Source organism: Carcharhinus amblyrhynchos, chromosome 2, assembly GCF_965287045.1.
Source record: "Carcharhinus amblyrhynchos chromosome 2, sCarAmb.v2.hapA, whole genome shotgun sequence".
NCBI lineage: Eukaryota > Metazoa > Chordata > Chondrichthyes > Carcharhiniformes > Carcharhinidae > Carcharhinus > Carcharhinus amblyrhynchos.
Window position 1 is genome coordinate 66,033,717 of NC_137325.1, and position 24,692 is coordinate 66,058,408.

General features: G+C 38.2%; 1 protein-coding gene across 1 annotated transcript in view; it reads right to left on the reverse strand.

Moving 5' to 3' along the window:
* Nucleotides 1-981: 981 nt before the first annotated feature.
* The window catches only part of sp4 (sp4 transcription factor), a 66,336-nt gene continuing 42,625 nt past the window's right edge, over nucleotides 982-24,692 (reverse strand). Inside the window, exons 4-6 of the mRNA XM_080207108.1 lie at nucleotides 23,933-24,170; nucleotides 20,272-20,471; nucleotides 982-3,478 (exon numbers count right to left, since the gene is read on the reverse strand). Coding sequence (XP_080063234.1) covers nucleotides 3,228-3,478; nucleotides 20,272-20,471; nucleotides 23,933-24,170 — 689 coding nt within the window. The 3' untranslated portion in view covers nucleotides 982-3,227. The remainder of the gene's footprint in view (nucleotides 3,479-20,271; nucleotides 20,472-23,932; nucleotides 24,171-24,692) is intronic.

Consider the following 24,692-nt stretch of genomic DNA (forward strand, 5'->3'; position numbering starts at 1 on the left):
TAGGTATCTGAATCACTCCCTCCTGCACCATCTTTGTAGCCACATGTTCAACTGCTCTCTTTCCTTGTTCCTCACCTCACTAGCACGTGGCACAGGTAACAAACCAGAGATAACAACTCTTTGTTCTAGCTCTAAGCTTCTGCCTTACAAAACCATCCCTTTTCCTACCTATGTCGTTGGTGCCTACGTGGACCATGACTAGGTGCTGGTCCTCCTCCCCCTTAAGGATCCGGAAAACACGTTCCAAGACATCTCAGATCCTGGCACCTGGGAGGCAACACATCAACCGCGAGTCTCTCAGAAAAAAACCCCATCAGGTTCACTAATGTCTTTAGGGGAGGAAATCTGCCATTCTTACCTGATCTGGCCAATATATGACTCCAGAGCACAACAATGTGGTTGACTCTCAACTGCTCTCTGAAATGGACTTGCTAGCCACTCAGTTTCAAGGTCAACTCAGTATGGGCAATAAATGCTGGCCAGCCAGAGAATCCCATGTCCCCCAAATGAATTTTAAAAAATGGATTGGATAAGAGAGGAATGGACAGAATGTTAGCACTTTTTCCATTCTTACAGGATTTTCTCAGCACGGTAAACCAATATTTGGTGCCCAGTCCCAGAAAAGGAACTTGGGCACAGCATTACTTTTTCTATACATGTTAATGAACCAACAAATTGAACATATATGGAATGTTTCAGACCATTTCTATTATTACACATTGACATTTCTTTAATTATTTCATCTCAATACTGTTATCCTGCATGTTATTTTCCACTGCAGGCTTTACTGTTGATGTGCATTGAAGTGATTTTTCCATTTAAGAAATAACTTCATTTGTCTATCAACCATAAATGGCTGTTTTTGTAGTTTAATCAAAATGTTAAGAAAATACAAGAACAATTTAAATAAGTCTTCCCTTCCCAATAAAAGGCGGCAATGATCAGGAATGGTTAATCAATAAAACAACAAGCACAAGCATCTCAACTTAAAGGATATTTTAATGGGCAAGTTCAATTTTCTGCTGCTGGTGAAAAAACACTTTTTCACCACAAAATGCACTCTTTTATACAAATTTGCATTATAAAAATGTGAACAAATCGTGCCTTTAAGGCCATTCTGGCAGAATCCATTATTAAAAGTTTATGATGCCAGGAAAACACATTTTAAAAAAAGATTTACAAGTGAATTATTGTAACAAAATATTCAGGTTAATAATTTTGTTGTAGAAAGTCTGATATTCAAAACCAAAATTTTTTTCCTAAATACTACCATCAACAATATTCCCTCTTAATATTTTTACACATATTAATTGTGTACTTCTTACTCTTAAACATCTGTAAGTTAGAATTTAGTTTGATGGGCAATTATTTATTTTTAATCATTACATGCATGATTATAACCACAAATGGAAGCAGACATAAGTTAAAGCAAAAGTACTTTTGCAAGGCCAGAAACAAACTGTATCATCACAATACGGTAGTTAATGACTATATTGATGAAAATCTATATATATAATTTTATATTTTACTGCTTCCCAAAAGGACAAGTTTACTTGCACCTACAAATACATCTCCTTCATTCCTGGCCTTGCACACAATAAGCAAGTAAATAATACTTGTGATAAATAATAAATCAAGATGCAAATTTCAGAACTGTAAGTTTTTACAGCCACGTCCACTTGCAACAGACACTAACTCACTGGGAGGGGAAAAAAACTGCAAGTATTACTAATGGCAACACTGACCATTCATAGAACTATACATATATCATAATTTCATATAGCTGTACCAAGGATCAAGACCAACAAAATACACAAAGTCGGTGATATAAACATATTTGTACAAAAAGGAATGAGCACTGAAACAGTCTCCAAGAGGAGATTTGCTGAGGCACAAGATCAAGTCAGTGCCTAGCCTATCTCCAGGAGAAGGCCCTAGCAATGATAGCTTTGTGAAAAGCAGACTGTATATAAATTTATGATTCTTTGAAGACGGAGCTAGGTAGCAAAAACAAAACAAGACACATAGGACACATACACATGCACATCTAAAAGCCAAATTACGCAAGGTTTGAACAAAATGAACCCTCTCTCAGAGTTAATAACAGTTAACTGGTCCATGAAAATATTTTAAGAATCATCAAAATTCTGCCTGAACAATGACAGTTGGATGAGAAAGAAAAAAGTACCAGAGTAAAAAAAAAGCATGCATAAGTTTAATTGAAAAAGTTTGCAAAACAAATATTTTACACAAAATAAAAGAAAAATAGCAGTTTTCTTTTTTGGACATCCAGGGGAATTGAAATTGCCACCGTGTCCACAATTTCCCCGGTGCTGACATCTTCAACACTTAGGATCCTAGTAAGCTATTGCAATAATTAAACAGCTGCAGATGTCAGATTTCTACCAAAACGTTCATCACAATTAAATGTCAACAACAATTTGAGATCTATTCCACATGTAAATAAAATCTGGAATAAAATCATCCTCCTTACAGAGAGGTTGAATCAAAATAGGATCACCTTAAGCCTTTCTACATTATTGCAGCGACTTACCAATGTATCTGGATCCACTTATTTCAGATATATTCTTTGTAATTTGGTTACTTGTTAAAGCAGATGCTTCTAGTTATATAGAATTACTTTAAAATTCCGATTGTCACCCACTCTGGAGAAGATGGAGTTGAGAAACTGATTTTTTTTAAAAAAAATCAGTAATCTTAGAATAATCAATGTGGTTATTAGACTATGACCATTAGATACGATCTCCCCCAAACTTGGTAGAAAGCAAGCTTACTGAGACCTTTATTGTTTTAAATGAAATTTTCTGTAACGAGCCCTATAATTAATAGAAATCTGTTGATTAAGATTGTACAATTAAAAACTAAAGGAAAGATTTAGTTGTTTAGATAGTGTCAAACAAGCAATTTTGTTTACAAGAGGGATTATCCTAATAATGGCATTTTTAACAAACAGTGGTTAGCTGTTAGATTGTTTAAATTACAATATTCAATAAATTTATAAATGGCAGATGCTGAACAGCTATTTCGCCTATTGCTACTTCGTTCAGTTAAAATGTTAGATCCAAATCTATACAACAGGTTACGAATTGCAATCTAGGAGTTGTTCCCCTCCACCCACCACGCTCTTCTAGATTTTTAATATTGTTTCTACTTCTTTGAAATAAGCTGATAAGTGCTGAATCTGGACTGCTGCATGTTAAAAGATATCAGTATTCATCTATGCTATTTGCCATAGTTGGCATTGTTGGACTGGAATCCTGGGAAGCGGTGGTTATGGCGACTATTCTGGGAGAGACAAGAACCTCTGCCACAGATGCCTCCATGTCTGGTGAGGCGCTCCCAACGCTTTGCACAACCGCAGCACCTTTCTTGTTCTGGTGGGTTTTAACATGTTTTGAAAGATGATCACTTCGCATAAACCGCTTTGAGCACTCTGGGCAGGAAAACTTCTTTTCACCTGAAAGTGAGGAGATAGATTAAAACAAAAATGAGTACCTCAGAAAACACGGTGACATTTACAGATCTTTGTGTAACAGTGTAGGAGGGGAGAACACAAGTATTCATATTTCAGCGATATAGGCTTGTTAATGTTTCAGTCAGCTTGAGGAAAAAACACTCAGCTTTCTTGTTTTCACTTTGAAAGTTTTATTAATCATTGTCTGTTCCATTTTGTACCACACAGAAGAGCTCTACCTTGCCGTGCCGGTTGAGTCTATGATTCTAAGCTATTTCATTATTGATAAACACAGCCTAAGGTTTGTAGTGATAGAAGTAAGTCAAATCGTGTTTTTATTACAATCAGGTCTGGGATTTTCTGGATCGCATTCTGCAATTCTATCAGCCCACAATGATTCCTAATGGCTTATGATGGTTGAACAAGTGAAACTCTTTTTTGTTTTAAAGTTACAAAACATTTTAGGGAATACATTTCACAATGCTGAACATTTTTCGTTGACAAATTCAAATCAATGGCCTGGAGTAGAGGTAAAACCAATGCTAATAGTCAAGCCCTTGTCAACAAATGAGTCGAAACATATTCAAATACATGCATACACTTTTGCAGGTCTGAGCACTTTTCTTCACTGTCTGCCCTTTACTAAAACCCATTTCTCAGGCTGTCCAGATTGGCTTGTTAGAAAAGTACACCACAGTGCTAAGCCACTGTCACATCTGAAGAGTTTTTTAAACCATGTTTTCAAAGAAAGGATTTGAAAAGAAAATTATATACTGCAAACAAATACAGGTCAAGCAGTGTAGGTGGAGATATTTCCAATGATAAAATTCAATATTTTTTGTTTTGAAAAAGGCATCTAGCTGAAGCAGTTAGTATTTAAAATGGCATAAACTAAACCATATGTAATTTATCATCATGGGACATTGCAAACATATTGTACCCTTAGTGTCAAAAAGGATAAGAGTGAGAGGTTACAGTATGTGCAACAGTGAGCACAATTTTCTTTTGGAAACCAGAAAATTGAGAGCATGGTTAGGTTTGTTAAACAGAAAACTATCAGAACTTAAATGAAGCTAAAAGGTTTGTAAGTATCCTCTAATACTTCTACTTATTGTAGTTAAGTTCAAAAATAAGATGTCCCACACAAGTGGACCCAACATGGCAAGTTCATTACTTTGCACCATGTCAAAATTAACTTGTACAGATTAAATTACACAAATCTAGTCAGAGAAACTATTGTGTTTACTATACACGAATGTTAAACAGCATAATGACTCATCAGACCTTCTACAAAAATGTTTGCTTGGTCCACCTTCAGAGATGGAAAAAGTCCACGCGTCAACAAAATAAATATCTGGCTTAGGTGGAAAAGCAGTACTTCTGTTACACCCTTGACTCATGTTATCATACGTGAAAATCTAGGTAGTGTGCGTCATCGCTCCCAAAGTTAAGACACTTTGACCATTTAGGCAACTGGTGTCAATGTACCAAGATAGTATCTACAGCACACCCAAAGTCCAAAGCTCAATTCCCAACCTGTGCAAACATGGAGTTAAATTATGTGCCCAGAGTTTCTAAAGTTTATATCTGATCTTGCAGTTCAAGCTTACATATGAACACAGCATAAAACATCAAATAAAAAAATGCACACTATACATAAAAACACGTGAGCTAAGGTTCACCCTAAAGTACCACTGATAGGTTCCTCAGGCAACACTGATTCCAAATGAGCTATTAAAACTTAACACAAGTAGCCATTTGCTTCTCAAGCATGAATCAATGTTCAACAAGATCATGATCCACATCCCTTCAGGTCAAGTACCAACTGACTCAAGAATAGCTTCTTCCCTGCTGCCAGACTTTTGAATGGACCTACCTCAAGTTGATTTCTGTCTGCACCCTAGCTATGCCTAATACTACATTCTGCACCCTCGCCTTTCTCTCTACATATGGTATGCTTAGTCTGTACAGCGTGCAAGAAACAATACTTTTCACCTGTATACTAATACAGGTGACAATAATAAAACAAATCGAATCTTTGCACCTTTCTTAATCTTCTGTTGAATTCCAATGAAACACCACAAGCTCTAGGAACAGCACCTCACTTTTCAATTAGGCACTTTTATAGCTTTCTGGATTCGATACAGACTTTAACCTCCGCCCCCCTCTCCTTCAATTTGTTTCCTTTTTCTTTGTGGGTTTCAGCCTTAATCTTGGTTTTGCTTTTGAACATCATTTTGCTCTTCATACCTCCTACAGACATCTCTTATTTTCTTGACTTACTATGGCCTTGCACCACCAAATCTTTAATTATTTATTTCTCCCATCTTCCCTTTTGTTCGTTTCCCAATTCCCCCCCCTTCACTTGCTTGAAACAGATTACATTTCTAACTTTTCCCAGTTTTGATGAAAGATCAAGGTGATTATGTGGATCACCTGGTCTTGCTTACAAAGGAAGCTATCTGTCTTCCTAAAAAATATTCAATTCCTTACAACCTTAAACTCTCACCTCCCCCTCAACTGAATGGTCTTCTGTATCCAGGTGCATTAGTCAACATAAGTCTGCCCTTCAAAGGTCTTTATCCTTATCCCCACAGGCAGCAAGTTTATTGTATGTGTCATAATAGGACCAGTTTCTGTGATTCCTCATTTTCTAACTTGGGCTTCCCTTACTCTGTAAATTAATTGTCTATCAGTCCCATTCTGAATGCGTAGCTCTGAGGCATGACCGAGTCTGGAGCAAAGGATACAATTCCTCTTGGCTTGTGTCTCTGAGCATATTCAATTCACACTCTGGCTCAATGACTGAATCAGAGAGGTACAAGACATTCTGAACAGTCACAGGCTCCCACATCCTGTAATTCAGACACAACCTACTCTGCTAAATTTTAGTCTTGATTACTTGCATCTAGTTTTTAATTTGCTCTTAATACTCCTCACTAACTTGCAATCAGCACTAAAATACTGGCAAAGAATTTTAAATACATAGTGCCTCAAGCTTACAAAAATCATCTTTAGTAATATTGGAGGCAAAAAAAACTTAGATCCTAGATTTACACTGCACTCCTTTTACAACAATTCTGTGCTTCACTAGATGTTGTTTACATTTCTAACCTTTTTGAGCTGGCCCCAAGCTACAGACTCAGCTTCCTACTCTCATTAAATTAGTAGCCATTCAGGTAAGCACCGACAGCTACAAGTGTCTGCCACTGACAGTTTCTGTTAATTAAAACACTAGAGAAACTATAAGCTGAAGTTCTGAGTAGAATTCAAAACTTTAAACAAATTTTCAGTCACAATATGTTCACCCAATACTTGATAGAGAATTTCCATTCTCCCCAAATACCCAACTTTCACATTCCATATCTGCTGCATTCATTTGGTAATTCTGTGCACTGGTATTCCCAAAAATACTTCATAAGAATAAATGGCACGTTTTCTCCAGATACTAAACTAGCATATGGGAATAATGTCTTTTTGCCAATGCACTCACCAAATATCTTTATTAACTACCACCCTTCCATATAAAATCCAAATGCTAAGTTTACAAACTTAACTTGCACTTAATTTGGATTGTGCCAATGAGTGCAAGTTCCAGCAATAAAGAAAAATTTAACTTTTCACCCACTATCCAATCAGAAAATATCACTGTGCATAATTAACTTAGCTAGGTGATTCATCTGTTCTTTTGTTCATTTCCAGAGAGGCTTTTGACATATATAATAGCCAAAATGATAAACTACTAGACAGGATTCAGTGAAACTTCAGGAAAGCATGGGGCAAGTAAGGAAAACTTTAACTAAATTACCTTAAAAGGAGTTACCTGTATAGATGTATATTTCAATTAAGTCAATTCTAAATGCAATTCATTGCCACAGCCCTATCCTTAAAGTGTAAGACTGAGTGAGAAAGTAAGTGTGCATGTGCGCGCGCACGTCTTTCATGAGGTCATCTATTTAAGCTGACCTTTTGGTTCAACATTTATGTTTACATGTCTAATTACTGGGTATCATAGACAAATTCTAATCAAATCATAGCAAGGTTAAAACCAAATCCCATGACACAACTGAATCCTATCTGCTGCTGTCGGATTGCACTTTACTATTTAGAGAATCATTCAACTTGGTTGTTACATAGTCATTATTAACATGTCAAACTGTCAGCCAGCTCTAACCAATAAAAATACAACTGCATTTAGAATACATGCGAATTAATAATTTACCATGTTTCACCCTATCAAATGCAACAAAGCACTCTCTGGGCAAAATGCCACCAGCAATGATGGCTCATTCACTTGGTTGATTCAGGGCAGTGCTGTACAGCACCAAAATGTTACAAAGCTATGTCAGCACAACCAGATTAGAATGCATTAGACCCCCTCTGATTCAAACTCTATTGTAAAAAGGCAAGAAAAATGTCTGAAGTGATACAAGGAATAAACATTGCTCTAAATCTGGATTATAAGTAATAAATCGTTCACGTAGGGACTGTAGATCAGATCAAATCAGACAACTCAGACTGAATGTTCAATCTTCAAATAACTTTCAGGCTACTCTCAATAGCAAATTCTCCTGGTTTAGTGATCTCAAGTTTTTTTTTAAAACTGCACCGGGATGCATTGGCCTAGATTATGTCGCGAAATAACAATGAGGCTAATGGTCACTGCTGTTATTAATGCACAGGACATTCAGGCAAGCAACTTCAGGCAGGAACCAGATGCATGGTTAAACTCAAATATCTCAAAATTGCTGCCAAGTTGCACTGTTCCACTATTAGCTTCTCAAAAACAGTCTGACTCACCACTGGAATGTACTAAATTCTGTGAAGTTGCAGTTAATGCATGGTACATAATAGCAGCAAACTGTATTTATACAATTCTTACATCCCAAGGAACTTCACAGGAGCATTATTAAAAAAAACTGACACCAGGCCACATGGGAGATAAAAGGATAGATGACTGAAAGCTTGGTCAGGAATGTAGGTTTTAAGTAGCATCTTAAATGGAGGAAATTGAGGGAGAGAGATAGAGTAACTTAGTGAGGAAATACTTCGTGAAATCCCAGAGTTCATGGCTTAGCAGCTGATGAGATGGCTGTGAATGGTGAAGTGATTATAATAGGGGATGCCCAAAACATCAAAATTGGAAGAGCAGATATCTTGGAAAGTTGTTCTACTGGAGGAGAGATAGGGAAAGGCATAACATGGAAAGATCTAAAAACAAGGATGAGAATTTTAAAATTGAAACGTGTTTAACCAAGAGCCACTCTAGGCCTGCAAGTATTGGGAATGATGGATGAATGGAATTTGATGAATTAGGAGACAGCCAGGAGTTTGGGTGAGTTTATGTTTACGGAGACTACAACATGGGAAGTTGGCTAACAAATGCACTGACTTCAACGCAGCAAGTGAACTTCTGGCCACTCTTAAGTACCATTTCAAAAACATGATCACTTTTAATTACTGCAATCAACCTCTGGCAATAAAAAATCTATTACAAGTGTGGTTTTAATTGTTTTTGGAGATTCTTAAAATGTTACATACAAAATGTAAAAAAGTCTCCATTTTCCTCCCTCTTTCTATAATTTGACATTGAATTTGTCCACTAAATTTCCTTTGATCTTTGCACTGTTTACTTCACATTTCTTGACTGATAGCATTAGCATATCTGCTTAACCAAATAGCTGGCTGAATGGCAAAGCAGAAATAAAAAAAAGTACACATTTTTCTGCATGGTGATAAATTGTATGTAAATAATGTATAAGATGCCACTTCAGAGCTTTGCTAATCATCCAAATCCTTAAACTGGATTAGTGAAGGAGTCATATCCCTTAATGTTAATATAGCATTTTTCATGCTTTATTCACCCTGCATCGCAATGCACTTTCCATTTATTTAATACTTTAAATGTACTCACATTTGTAATCTAGAGAAAAACAGCAACCGATTTTGCAAACTGCAAATTCTCACAGCAATGTGATAATCAGATAACCTGTTTGTGGTGTTGACTGAGGGATAACTATTGGTCAGGATCCTGGAGTTACCCACTTCCCTGCACTTCCATGTATTGCCTGCCACGGGATCTTTTACAACCCTCTCAACAGGCAGATGGGGCCTTAGCTTAACTTCTCAGCCAAATGACAACACTCCCCCAGTACTGCATTGGAGAGTGAGCTTTGATTTTGTTCTCAAGTCTTGGGAGTGCTACCAACCTCAACTGATTCAAGTTGAGACATAATCTTGTCATCACTAAATGCCTATTTGCATAGTTCCAGTAAGGAACAACAGATTGCTGTCAGGATGCAGAGCCTGTGTCATTCCACTCTAACCCAGTTACATAAGCAAAACTAAATACGTACCTGCTGCTGCAGCTGAAATCTAGCCTCAGGTTTGTTTAAATGCCTGCTGCAAAATGTTCTTAAACACGAAAAAAAACCATGAAATACTACAGTATGGCAGTTAGTAAATAATAATCTCACTTCTAGTTCATTTGACAAACTTTTGAAACTCAATTCTTCAATTGGATTATTAACAACCAATGCTCTATGAGCCAATGTTCAGTACTTAAGAGAAACCATTAACTGCTGGAATCATACTTACTTGCAAGTTCAATTGCTATAACAGGTTTAAATCAAAATCTATGCAATTCGTTGAATCCCTATAGTGCAGGAGGCGGCCATTCGGCCCATCAAGTCTGCACTGACCACAATCCCATACAGGCCCTATTCCTGTAATCCCCTCATATTTACCTTGCTAATCCTCCTGACACTAGGATCAATTTAGGATGGCCAAATCAACCTAACTCTCACATCTTTGGTTTGTGAAAGGACACCCACATGACTCGTAAGAATGTGCAAACTCTGCGGATAGTGACCCGAGGTTGGGAATGAACCTGGGTCACTGGCGCTGAGACAGCATTGCGAACCACTGTGCCACCCACCCTGACAATTCAGGTAAATGTAAATTATATTGAGTTATTTAACAAAATTAAACAGGATTTCAAATAAGCTGAAATTATAGTCTTGTAATACAGGTCTGTTCTTTTGGAAAACTGAACCTTAGCTTCTTCATGATAAAAGTCTCCAACAGAGCAATGTAAACAACAATTTTTTTGGTCAAAATAAACAAGCCCTTTTCTATTAACCTCTTGTAAAGAAAAGTTACCAGACTAAAATTAATTAGGCATTTGTTTATAAAGGAGGAACAGTTAACAAGATCCAAGTTGCTTGTTGAAGCGGAAACCAAGACAGCTTTGAGTTTATTGACTTTGTTTATTCTCATAACTCCACACCTATCCATCCAGTGCCTTGGTTATCTCTCTTTATACATGCTAAGAGTACTTAAACAATGTCCTTCACCTGCATGTCTTAATGTAATTAACATGCATAAAGAGGAAAGTAGCAAATCCAACTCTGTCCAACACACCACTCCTTAAATCGAACAACAGTAGGACTAGGGGGCACAGCCTCAAGATAAGGGGGAGGCGGTTTAGAACGGAGTTGAGGAGGAACTTCTTCACTGAAAGGGTGGTGAATCTCTGGAATTCTCTGCCCGTTGAAGTGGTGGAGGCTGCCTCGCTAAATATTTTTAAGAAGCGGGTTGATGGGTTCTTGATAAGAGAGGGGATTAAGGGTTATGGGGAGAGGGCGGGAAAGTGGAACTGAGCCACGACAGATCAGCCATGATCTTACTGAATGGCGGGGCAGGCTCGAAGGGCTAGATGGCCTACTCCTGCTCCTATTTCTTATGTTCTTATGTCTGTACGCCACTCACAATGATTACAACTGAATAACCAATTTGGATTCCAGTTCATAAAATTAACTCACAAAACATTGGAATTTGTCTATGGGCCTATTAGTCAGTAACAATCAAAAACAGCAGCAGGTTGTCAAGGTGTAGTTATCGTTTTTTTCAAATATTCAGCGAATTGAAGGCCAGGGAGAGAGCTAGCCATCCAATCTGGGAAGCAGGCTCCTGACTCAAGGCGCAACAAGAGGCTCTCCAGCACTCTGACCCAACAGTTGCACTTGGTGATCTGAAAATGCAGACTGTGAAGGATGTGGGTTTATTTTTTTACATTTTACAAAGCCACAATGACTCGGCCATAATCCTGGAGGAGTAACCCTCCAGGGAAAAGCCAAATGCGACCTGGTATCCAATGAAGGGTCTAGGAAGGTTCCAGGCACAATATGGGCTGCCCACACTCCTAACAGGAGATTTCAGTTGGTGCAGGAATGGGGTCTGAACAATAAACACTCTCAATTGGCTGCCTATCACATTCTGTCAGGCAGCTCGTCCGACCACAAGCTGTCCTTATTTAAGCACGGTTGGAATTGTAGCGCTGGATTGGCATGGAGGCTGATAAGAGTCGAACTGTACACCTGCCCACCTTAGATCGAGACCCCAACATTTTTAAAAATCCAGCCCAAGGGGTAAGTCAGGAATATGTCATCAATCCAGTGGTTTCTATTTGTGGGGACTTCAACAGTATACCTGTAGAAGAGCAGGGTATTACTGAGAATCACTTCTACATATCTGCATTTAACTGCAAATGTCAAATGTTGCTGTCAGTTTCAACTACAATGACATTGACAGTTTCATCTTCATCTTTACAAGGGCAAAATTCAGCCTGTATCTATAAGTAATACCCTTCTTCCTCATCTATGCATATTTATCTCAAGACTGTTGCTCCAAATTATTATTTTTCTTCCTAAAAGATAACAACATCTATCTGTCGAGTCAGACAAGCTCCATGTTCTAACTGAGGTGCTTTTAAGTTTTTTAAAATCCCATTTGTGGGATGCAAATATTGCTGGTTAGGCTAGCATTTATTATATATCCCTAATTACCCATGAGAAGGTGGTGGTGAAGTGCTGTAGTCTATGCGATCCAGGATACACACACTGCTGTTCGGCAGAATTTTTGACTTGGCAACAAGGAAGGAATTGTGATGGAATTCCAAGTCAGGATAGCATGCAACTTTATAGGAACCTGGAAGTAGGGACACTTTCAAATGCTTGCTTCTCTTGTCCTTTTGGGTGGAAAGAAGTCACAGATTTGGGGAGTGTCCTTGAAGAAGCTATAACAAGTTACCACAATGCACCCTGCAGACTGCATACAGCATAGATAAGGTGTGCCAGTGGTGGTGGAGGAGGCGGAGGAAAGATGCAGCAGCATGAGGTTAGTTACTCTGCACAGAATTCCCAGCCTCTGACTTGCTCTTATAGCTGTATTTATTTGGCTGGTCCAAATTCAGTTTCTGGTCAATGGTAACTGCAGATTTTTTTATATTGGAAGATCCAGTGATTGCAATACCATACAATGTCATGGGATAATGGTTAGGTTCTCTCTTCATACAATCTCTAGAAGAGGCCATTAGGCCCACTGAGTCTGCACCAACTCTGACAGCGAGTATTATCCAGACCTTCTACCCATCTTCTCATTGCAGGATGGTCATTGCTAAGCATTTCTAAGGTTTAAATATTACTGCCACTCATTAATCTAAGCCTTATTGTTGTCCAGTTCTTGATGCATGCAGGTACGGCCTAACAGAATACAGAGCAATCAGTGAACATTGCCATCTGATTGAGGGAAGGTGATTAATGAAGTAGTCAGTCTAAGCCATTGCCTTGAGGAACAACTGCAGTGATCTCTTGGGGCAAGGTGATTTGTATCCAACAATCACAACCGTTCCCCTCCCTGTTAACTTGAACTTTATTAGGACTCTTTGATGTACTATTTGGTTACAAATGCAGTCTAAATGTTTAGGGCAGTTACTCTGATCTCAGCTTTGGATTCAGCTCTTTTGTCCACATTTAGACCAATGCCCTAATGAGATGTGAGGCCAAGGGGTACAGGGCTGAAATAAAACCAAGCACTTGTGATTAAGTTACCAGAGAGCAAATGCCACTTGATAGTACTATTGGCAGCACCTTGCATCACTGATGATACAAAACTGACTGACAGAACAATTGGCTCGATTAGATTTTTAAAAACTTTGTGGCTACACATAACTGGACAATTTTTCATATTGTCAGATAGATGCCCATGTTGTAGCTCTAATGGAACAATTTGGTGAGGTGTAACTTGTTCTGGAGCACAATCTCCAGTACTGCAACCAGGATGTTGCTGGAACCTACAACCCTTGCTGTATCCTTACCTTCAAGTTTTTTCTTTATCACACAGTGAGAATGAAATTGGAGAAATACTGATTTCTTTGATGGTGGGGTCTAAGGAGGAGGTGGAGATGAATCATTCTGGCTGAAGATGGTTGGACATGCCTCAGCCTCTCTTTTGTACTCACATGCTGGCCTTTGCTATCATTGAGGATTGGGATTTTAATTAAGCATCCTTTTCCCATTTAACTGCCTGTTATCATTCATGATGGATGCAGTAAAACTAGAGTTTTGATCTGATCCACTGGTGGTAAGATCACTTAGTTTTGCCTATTGTATGCTGCTTCTGTTGTTGAGCTTGCACATAGCCCTGTATCGTAGCTTCACCAGATTGGCACCTCATTTTTAAGGTATAGCTGGTGCGACTAATGGCACCACTATTATACACTCCCCATTGAACCAGGGTCGGTTCCCTGGCTTGGTTGTAATGAGATATGCTGAGCCACATTAGATTGTGGTTGGATAAAATTCTGCTGCTGAAGATGACTGACAGTCCCTCATGAATCCCCAATTTTTACTTGTTAGGTTTGTCCTGATTTATCCCATTTAGTACAGTGATAGTGACACGTAACATGGAGTAACTTGTGTGAAGAGGGGATTTCATTCTCCACTAGGGGCAGCAGATACCTTGCCCTGCAGTACATCAGCAACCAGTAGTTTCTATGATCAGTTTTTTCTGCTGCCAGCCAAGCACTTTTAGAGTTCAATTTCAAAACTTGCCATGATGACATTTTAAGTTGCATCATTTAGCTTGTTAGACCAATGTTATGACCCCATATTGTCATAGCTCTTCAAATCTGGGTCATATATATCTATGAATATGGAGGCACTGTCAGAATATTGTTCAACAAAAACACTATGTAAAATGCAAATTTGTAATACAAGTCCTTTGAGGCAGGTTCAAGCACTACAGCTGTAAAGGTCTCAAAATAAAACATGTAAAATTCCTTCACTGTATTAGGCCTTGCATTTAAAAAGGCTTCAATGGTTCAATTTGCTTATCAGTTGGAATGCAGTGCGGAGGGGGTGGAAAAGCATCTTTCTCAACACAGCATCAGGCAAATCCTAAATCTACTAATAAGAACAACAAAAAACAAAGAAAATTACAGCACAGGAACAGGCCCTTCAGCCCTCCAAGCCTGCACCGACCATGCTGTCCGACTTAACTAAAACCCCCTACCCTTCCAGGGATCATATCCTTCTATTCCCATCCTATTCATGTATTTGTCAAGACGCCCATAAGGAAGCAACACTCAGGAAAATCCCTCTCCAAATCACCAAATTTACAAGATGCAAAATCTTAAATTCACTCGAGCAAGATGTACGAGGAATCAACATTACAAAAGGCTGTGTGACAACACTTTCTTGTACGTCAAATAGGGAAACATTTTGCAACTATTTGTTTATTTACTTCAGTTTACATAGAGAAATATACTTGGCAAGAGGTAGAATCTAGGAATGTTTGAAGAAAATGTGGAATGTCCACCTCTAAAATTCTGAAGGCTGCATCAACAAAAAGCTCATGGAAACAAAAACAAAAAACAATACTACATCTAGCTAGTACATTTCCCAAGATAGTGAAGCTAGAGATTGAAGAACAACCAATCATAATTCTCCAAAAGTCTCTTATCATTTACCAATTCCATCACGGGCAGATATCTGTGACATGCAGATTAGTGAGAACAAGGCCAGGTAGATTATTCCCTCATGGTTTTTCTCCTTCCACAAACCCAAACTGACAGCTATGTCCTTCAGAACAGTTTGGTCATAGTAGCTACCTTTGTTAATGAACACTGAAGTCCACCATTGACAGTCTGCTTATTTTCTAACATCAATGCTTCCTCCAAGCAGAGTTCAACAGAATATGGATTCATCATCTGAAGAACAATACAACATCATTTGACCTGACACTATGATTCTTCATAAGGGCACCCAGGATTATTCACATTCTCAACCATATCATATTGTGCCACCATTTATGATCCAGAGATTGTGAGAAGACAAGTCTGGTACACTGGCTATTAGTTGTACTCTCAGAATTACATCAATGTCAAGTTGTTGCTTGACTAGTTTGTAGGACAGCGCTTCCAACTTTGGCACCAATCCACAGGAACAGTTTTGCAGCGTCAACTGAGCTTAGTTCATCTTTCATGTTAGAAAATCGACAACAAGTTTGCATAGCGCGATCATTATTCAGGTGTTTTGAAAGGTATTAATATTATCAAGTCATTGGTTTTTATTAAGGTGAAGGGAGAATCTGAAAGGCAGTAGGTGAGATTGCATATTTAGAAATATTCTCTTTTAGAGAATGATTAACCTTGTAACTTTTCTAACCGTGCAAGAAACCGTGCCTGGAATGTTCTGCTTTAGCAAAACATGGGGAGCATTTGTGACCACAAAAGATATGGTGCTGGCCAATTATTCTGGCCTCCCAATCATTTAATTAATTTTAAAGGCTCGATGACTCCACCTGAAGCAAGATAACCGGCTCTGCAGGTCACATAGTTAAATATTACAGCTGGCTTCCATACCAGAGAAATCAGGTTTGATTTTCTCAAATTTAGTGTCCTAAGCCTATATAGCAAATAGATCCAGAAATAGGGAACCAAAAAAAAAATCAGTATTTTTTTAAAAAAGATTTACTGATTGCTCCTCACTACTAATTTTATTGGTAGCAGTTTGCTGGTCGATAGCTTCCTCTTACCGCAATTGTTAATGTTAATTTCTATTTTCTACTTCTTCATTGGTAAATCTGTTCCTTTGCTACAGGTTTGTAAATATTACATTTTCAGCCAGATGGTGTGACACACTTGGCATATCACTGAAAGCCCAAGGTGTAACATATATATTTTCAACAACTTTGTCAGTTATTGATCACTTTTGATTAGTCACTATTTTAGGAGAAGAATGCAGTGCTATATAGGTGTTCCGCAAAAACAGAATAATGTCGCTTCAAAATAAAATCTTAAACTTCTAGTTGTTAAATGGTCTAACTTCTGCAGAGGGAATGGAACATACAATATTCTAGAGATTCGATTATAAGCACCGAATCAAGGGATGGCACCTTAAGCAACAGAACAGAAGTGGAGAGTATGGCCACCTTCATATTAATAAACCACTCAATCCAGCATTCACATTTGAACAGCAGAATTGTAGACCCACATAAACGGCTGCTGGGATAACAGAATTGGATTTAATTGTATGAATATGGAGTCATCTGGCAAAGACAGCCTCCTGGAATTTGAACTAGAGTAAAATTGGATGAGGAAACAGCTAACAGTTACATCATGGACAAAACCAAATACTGAAAGGGTAATTTTTTTAAAAAAACTTGACATCTCAGCTTCAGGCATCAATATATGAATTGATATCAGCAACTCTTTAGACAGAAATACATTATTAATAATGTAGAGAGGAGTGTTACCAGGAAACACAAAATGTATTTATCGACATCCCAATGGCAGCAAGTGTGTGATGCTAGTGTGCCTCGAAGAAATTTTTTTTTTAAATCATGTTCTCTGCAGTTAAGCAGCTTTGCTTTTTTTTCATTGTTGCCAAGCTGTACGCTAGAAATCCTTTTCATTGCAGTTTTGATGGTTTAAAAAGGATTTAGTTGATTTTTACTCTGGGCTTCACTTACTTTTTGGAAATTTTTTATGACCCTGCATTGTTGGGGGAAGAATGATGGGTCAGGTGACAGAAGTTTTTCCAGTTTGGCTGCTGTTTTAATTTTCAGGGTGTTTGGACATCAGACTGAAAATTCTGGTATTGTAATTTCTGTTGGCTAGCTGGATGCAAGGCTTTTTGCCTTCCTGGAGTGAAAATTCTGCTGTTGGAGGTTTGCTAGTTAGTACCTATAGTCACACTGATCTTTTGGGAAGTTGTTCTGACTTCAAGCTTGTTTGTGTGTATCAGGAGGGAACTACAGCATCCAATCAAAAGTGGTTCCAGCATCACATTAGCATTCTTATTTTCTACGTTAAACCTGTGGCAGGTGGATATTTATAGGGAAGTTTGTTTGACTGGAACATTTCATGTGTGTCAAGGGCGGTACAATATCAGTTTTTTTCCCCCCCTTGTTTGTAATTAGTGAAAGTTACTATGTGTTAACTGTATTCTTCAATAAACTTTGTTTGATAAAAGCTCCCTAGTGAGTCAGTTGAATCATACCTGAAGTGAAACATCTCATGCTTACCCTAGCCAAATTCAAACTGCAAAACTTATGACCCAGGCAGAAATCATAAAAACACTTGGGAGTTTCTGACCGGAATTCTAACAAAAGCACCGACTAAAATGGAAAGGCTAACTATGGAACCTTTGTGGGATTATGGCTGTTCTGTGATGAAGCATAGCCCATCATTTTTTAAATTTTGAATATCCTTGTAAAATAGCCTGGAAACAAAACTGGTTTTGCATATGACAACCCAGTAACTGAAAAAGTCCTTAAATCCTGCCTCTTATTGGCTAGGCACATACGAGCAGCTTATGTCTGGAGGATGCCAATATGTTGTCTCAAGGGGAACAGTCAGTGAGGTGCTTGATTCCACTGGCTCTATGAAAATTAAGTGCTTTTGACTGATAGTTATATCTTCAGCAGAATGGAAGCTGTCACAGCACTATTAGACCAATCATACTGACTTCCAGTTAAATACTTACGCTTTATTCAATAAAATTCAAGTTATCAAAAGAAAACGGTGGAATTACATAAAAATGTTTCAAACCCTATTTATTTTCAACAGTTCAAATTTAAATTTTACATTCAATCATTCAGTTGGTTCACATCCTTGGTATCACATTTGATCCCAAGACGAACTACAAACATCACGTTAAGTACCAAGGCCAAAGGCCACCTATTTCCACTTTTGTAAAATAACCTGTCTCAGCTCATCTGTTGCAGAAACCTCCACTCTAATATCTTTACCTCCAGATGTTACTATCCTAATGTATTCCTGGTTGATCTCTCACATTCCACCCTCTGTAAACTTCAAGTCATCTTAAACTCTGCTGCCTGTGCCTTAACACACAGCAAGTCCTCTTCACCTAACAAGCTTCTGCTCACTGATCTATACTGGCTGCCAGTTCAGCAATATCTTGATTTTAAAACGTTCATCTTTTCAAATCTCTCCATGTCCTTGCTCCTCCCTACCTCCGTTAGCTACCCTAATCTCAATCTTGAGATAGCTGTACTCCTCTAATTTTGTGCATCTCCAATTCACTGCTCTATATTGGTAGTCATGCCTTCACTTGTCTAGGCCCAAAGAACCTTCCTCCTTTAAGACCTTCCTTAAAAACCATCTCATTGACCAAGCTTTTGGTCACTTGACCTAATATCTCCTTGTGTGGCTTAGTATTGTACATTTTTACTCCTGTAAAGTGCTTTGAAATATTTCATTACATTAAAGGCACTACATCTGTTATAGAAACACAGTAAACCAAAAGGCAATAATAGCAGCTTAAATCCAAAACATTAACTTGTTGTTTCAGATGCTGACTGATCTACTACTTTTAGGGATTTGCAGGCATACCAACTGAATGCATTCAACAGGCCAGAGATCTTCAAGGAAAAAATGCACTTAAAAAATATATAGTATGAAAACACAATATTGTTACAGAGGTTCAATACATTTGTACAACAAAACTATATATACATTTTCCTGTCAAACTTATGATCATCAAGCTGATTTTTTTTCTGTTGGGAAAGATAGAAGAACATTAAGTGCCTTCATGCTGACACTTAAGATTGCAATGTAAAATTTAAGTGCCATCAGTATCAAGCATTCCTATAAACTACAAGAAAGTCATTTAGCATTGTTAGTGGATAACTGCTTAAGCTATTCTAATGGTCTCTTGGTTAGATGGCGATGCTCCTGATTTATGTCTTGCCTCAAAGTACAATAATTTAATGTTCATGCAAGCTTACATGGCCTGAGTCATGCATCTAATTTGAATATTCAACTAGCATCAAAAATCTATCAGGGAGCTTTCCACCAACTTCAGGCATGTCATTTATTTTGGTAATACGGTCCAGTAAATAAAAACTTCAATTAAAACAGTAAACACACACAATCCCTACATGAACGAATTGGACTTCAAAACATATTGATGCTTCAAAATGAAATCTGGTACAGAATGGATTTGAATCGCATGCTAAGGATTGAAGAGTTAGATCACTGGGAACATTGTATACTCAAGGCTAAGAGCAGGGTTATGCATTGGAATGCTGTACCTGGTTTAGCTTTGAGTTTAAGGTAATCAATGATAAAGTCAACAAGTTTTTTTTATTTAACCTTAAAACTCACTTTGCACTGGGACATTCGCGAGCCCGCACAGCCCCCTAACTGCTCCCAGTGACTCATTTTTTTCCCCTTTTGATGAAAGGCTGTGCTGGAAGAAAGCCTTTGACAGCCAGCTCAAAGTTCCTCCTCGCTGATTATGAAGAGATATTGGTGAGAGCTGAGTTAATAACATTGTTTCAAAGTTATCTTTCCACAGATTTGAGGAAGTGTGATAGGGGAAAAGGGACAGAGTAGGCTTGAACACTGAAAATAGGCTTCATTTCAGTTACAGTTTTCATTTAAGTTTTGTTTGTTAAATAGGCAAGAAAAGTATTTTGTCATGCTTTACCTGTATGAGTTCTTCTATGTCTCTGCAGTTCATCACTCCGTGTGAAACGCTTGCCACAGAACAGCCAGTTGCACACAAATGGTCTCTCACCAGTGTGCCAACGAAGATGGGCCCTTAAGTGGGAGGTTTTCCCATAGACTTTTCCACAACCTTCCATGTGGCAAATGTGCTGCTTCTTCTTTCCTGGTTCTGTTGGACCCCTATTCAAAAAACAGAAATCGCAATCAAAAGATTTCCAAGAGAAAAATCACAAAGCACGTAAACCGTTTCTGTAGGCTACTGAAAATAAACCAGTTAAGTATATAAATAGCAGCTTCTTTCTCAATAAGTCGAAGCACTGAAATAAGGGTAGTTAGAAATTGCTCAAATTAAAGTTCCTTCCAGTGTCACAAAGAACTGTTTAATTGTTCCGGCAAATCCCTGCCACAAATTCAGTGGGAGACCATTAGCACACAGGTGATGGTTTGACTGGGAGCAGGATACAATGAGTGCTGGCTTTATGTTTGCTTTGCCCCCAGGATAGCCTTGTCAGGGCAAAGTTTCAACCCACCTCAGGATGGTGATAAGCAACTATAATAGGGGGTGTACAACACTTGTGGATAATCAGGGGCAGCCAGCATGATTTTTTTTTAATGGGCTGGCCATTCTATTAATCAACTGCTTCCAGGCAACCACAAACACAAATCAAAGAGTGTTCCGCAGGAGGTATTCGCAGATTTCAGAAAGAAATTGGTAAACATTAAATTTTAATGAACCATATTTAACTCCTTTGGACTTCAACCATTATACAACGTAACCAGTTTCATTTGTGGATTCTTTTGCAATTTTTATTTCAATTATTTTTTTAAATTCCCAAAAATTGGCTCCCTCCACAGCATATAAATCTCAGGATTTTAAGCAGGAAAACAGCATGCAGAACTGGTTTATTTTGGCCCATCATTTCCAACTATCATGATTCAAATGCTGATCTATGCATTGGTGGCATGTTTGGCTTCAATCTGGAGCACTGTAACATTAACCCGGGTGTCTCGGTGAACAGTGGCGTTAGCATTACTGCCTCACAGCGCTACAGATCTGGGTTCAATTCCCGGCTTGGGCCACGGTCTGTGTGGAATCTGCACATTCTCCGTGTCTGCATGCGTTTCCTCTGGGTGCTCCAGTTTGAAAGACGTGCTGGTCAGGTGTATTGGCCATGCTAAATTCTCCTTCAGTGTACCCAAACAGGCACCAGGGTGTGGTGACTAGGGGATTTTCAGTGGCTTCATTGCAGTATTAATACATGCTTATTTGTGACATTAATAATAAATATAATAACAAAGGCCTACACCAGCCATGTATTAAAAAATTACATATTTGATTTCCTTTCCAAAAATAACAATAATTGGTAACATCTGCCCTCTAGAGGAAGCAGTGTGAAACAGTCCACACTAAATTTGAACTCTGGGCTGAGTGCACGTCCCCACCCAGCTCTTGGCACGTCAGTACTGGATTGCTTAGATAACTTAATAATTGGCATATTGCTTAATGCATTGGAGACAAGCAAATCTACAAAAATGTCAAAGAACAGTAAAGATTGTGACCAACTGTAATATTTAACAAAGTTTCATGCTTCAGTGGAATATATAATCCATACTCAACACCCATGATACATCTATTTCTTATTTTAAAAACAAGCCAGCTCAGGAAAACAAATGCAAAGTTTCAAAACTGGTCCCACCTCAGTTGAAGATCAATTCCTTCACTTTCACTTTTAAGATTTTGACTTGGATAAAGGAATAGTAAGTTGTGTGTCCAAAGGTATCAGAAATCTCAAACTCTTCCAAAGATTGCATGATAGAGCTAAATAATTGTTAGCTACAGGTATCTAAGGGAATTTGGAGCAAAGGCAGATAAAATGGAGATGAGATGCAGGTCAGCCACCATCTAACGGAATGGCAGAGCACGCTCGATGGGGTTGAACAGACTCATTTCTTTGAATTTCTACGTGCAAGATCTGTGAGAGCCAATTCTCCAAGTTTAGATTTAAAATAGCTGACTGCAAACAAAGTAAACCCCTGAATTTTGCTGAGAACAATCTCCAAACAGACTGTCATTAAATCAACAGAACCTAGATTAACAGCTTTCTTTTAACCAAGCAAGGAGCCCAGTCAGTCTGAAGAATACAACGTGCAGTCAAATGGTCAACCTGTGTCAACAACAATTAGAATAGAGATTGAGGAAAGGTCCAGTGCCATCAGTTCCCTAAAAATTTTTGAAGCTCATTTAGTCACTTAGAAGTTAAATTATTTTGATCTGAATTTACAATAGCATGGAATTATATAGACCATATTGCAGAGAAATAGGCCTTTTGGCAAATCAATCCATGCTGGCATTAACGCTCCACTCAAGCCTCCTCATCCTTATTTGCATCTGGGATACTGTGTTTAGTTTTAGTTTTGGTCCTCTTACTTGAGTAAGGAAGTAAATGCTTCAGAGGTAGTTCACAGCAGGTTCACCAGATTGATTGCAGGGATGAAGGACTTGTTGTAATAAGAGATTTACACCTTTACTCTTGGAGTTCAGAAGAATAAATGAGAGATCTAATTGAGGTATATGAGATTCTAAAGGGGATTGACAAAGAAGACGTAGAGCAGATGTTTCCTGTTGGACATTCTAGAACAAGGGGGCATAGTTTTAGGCTAAGGGGTGACAGATTTAAGATGGAAATGGGGAGAAATTGCTTCACTCAAAGATCATGAACCTGTGGAATTTTCTATTCCATAGTGCAGTCGATACCAGACAACAAAACAAATTGGAGGAGAGATAGCTTTTTAATTAAGGGATGAAGGGTTATGGGGAACAGGCAGGAAGGTGAGGCCAAGATGAGATCAGCCATGATTATGGTGAAACAGACGACTCCTAGTTCATGTCGTTCTTTTAGCTTTCAACATAACCCTCCAATTCCTTCATCGACACTATTTGCCTCTTACTCCTTGTGATTATGAATTCTGTATTTCCACCATATCTGGTATCATGTTTGAGGATAATCCAATCTCGGCTAATTTTGGTGCAGTTACTACAATTACATGCACTTACAGATTGATGCTTAGCATTCAAACTATTACAGAGAATGGCATGAGCAAGTTATTGGGCTGCTGCTTATTCCAACACAGTAGATCCAATCTCTGCACATATAGCTCATAAAACTTCAGTGTCTCTTCAATCACATTTAAATTGCTTCCTAAATGATTCCAGAGGTTTTTTTTTAAATACTTGGGAATCCATTTTACCCAACGTCAGCAGGATAAAATCTACGACACATGAAATTGTTTTGCCAGCTTCGCCTGTCTTTTTTTTGTCTCCAACATCTTGCATTTAACCCAAATTTACATTTGCAACCAAGATGCATATTTCCAAATTATTCTTTGGGGAAATAAGAGTATAGTGTTGATGACAGGCTTGCAGAGAAATAGAAGGTAAACTGGTTTTCAAATCGGGGCTAAAAGAATTAAAAACATACTTGTATCTTCCCAATCTCCATGCCAAATGAATCTTTGGTGCCAAGCTTTACAGAACACTCATCAAGTCCAAACCAACTTTTAACACAGCTTTCAGAAGTGCAGGCATTAGGGAATGTGGTAGAAGTAAAAATATCAAGTAAAATGTTACTTTCATTACTCACCTCCCTTCTCCATCTCTGCAGTTAGGGCACGAGCAGGCAACTCTTCTCAACCTTTTCCCAGGCTGAACATCCTGCTCACTTGCCGTTTGGAGCTGTACTTGGGTGATGCTATTAGGGCTAACAGTGCCCAGTGCAGCATTCGCAATGCTGCCAACAGCTACTGTAACTGGAGTTACAGTTGCTGGCTGTACTTTCAGATGCCATTTTGTATCTCCACCATCCTGGGACTGGTGTTGACCTGTGGGACAGTATTACATATAAAACTATTTGTTTTCATGTTTGACCAGTACATAAGTGGTTAAAGCATCCATTCAATGCTATTCTAATGTTTAAATCTTTCTACTAGTAAATCCTTTTTGAATTGAACAATTGCCCATATTCTTATATATACCAACATTACTGATTAACTACTATATTAAGTTATGTAAACACAGGACTGAAAGGAGGCCATTCAGCCCCTCGAGCCAGCTTTAGGACATGGTCAATTAGTACCTCAATTCCATCTGTTTAGCTTTACCTCAAATCCCTCAATATTCTTTCTTGAACAAAAATCTAAAAATCTTAGCATTGACCATTTCAATTCACTCGGCAATCAAAGCCTTTTGAGGAAATAGATCTGAGTTTTTAAATCACCCTTGTGTGAATAAATACTTCCAGATTTCAGTTCTCAATGACTGAGATTCAACTGCAAAATTTTTCTTGTCCTGGATTCCCTTCCTAAAGGAGGGTTTACATATCTCTCTCGTATTGAATTATTTTA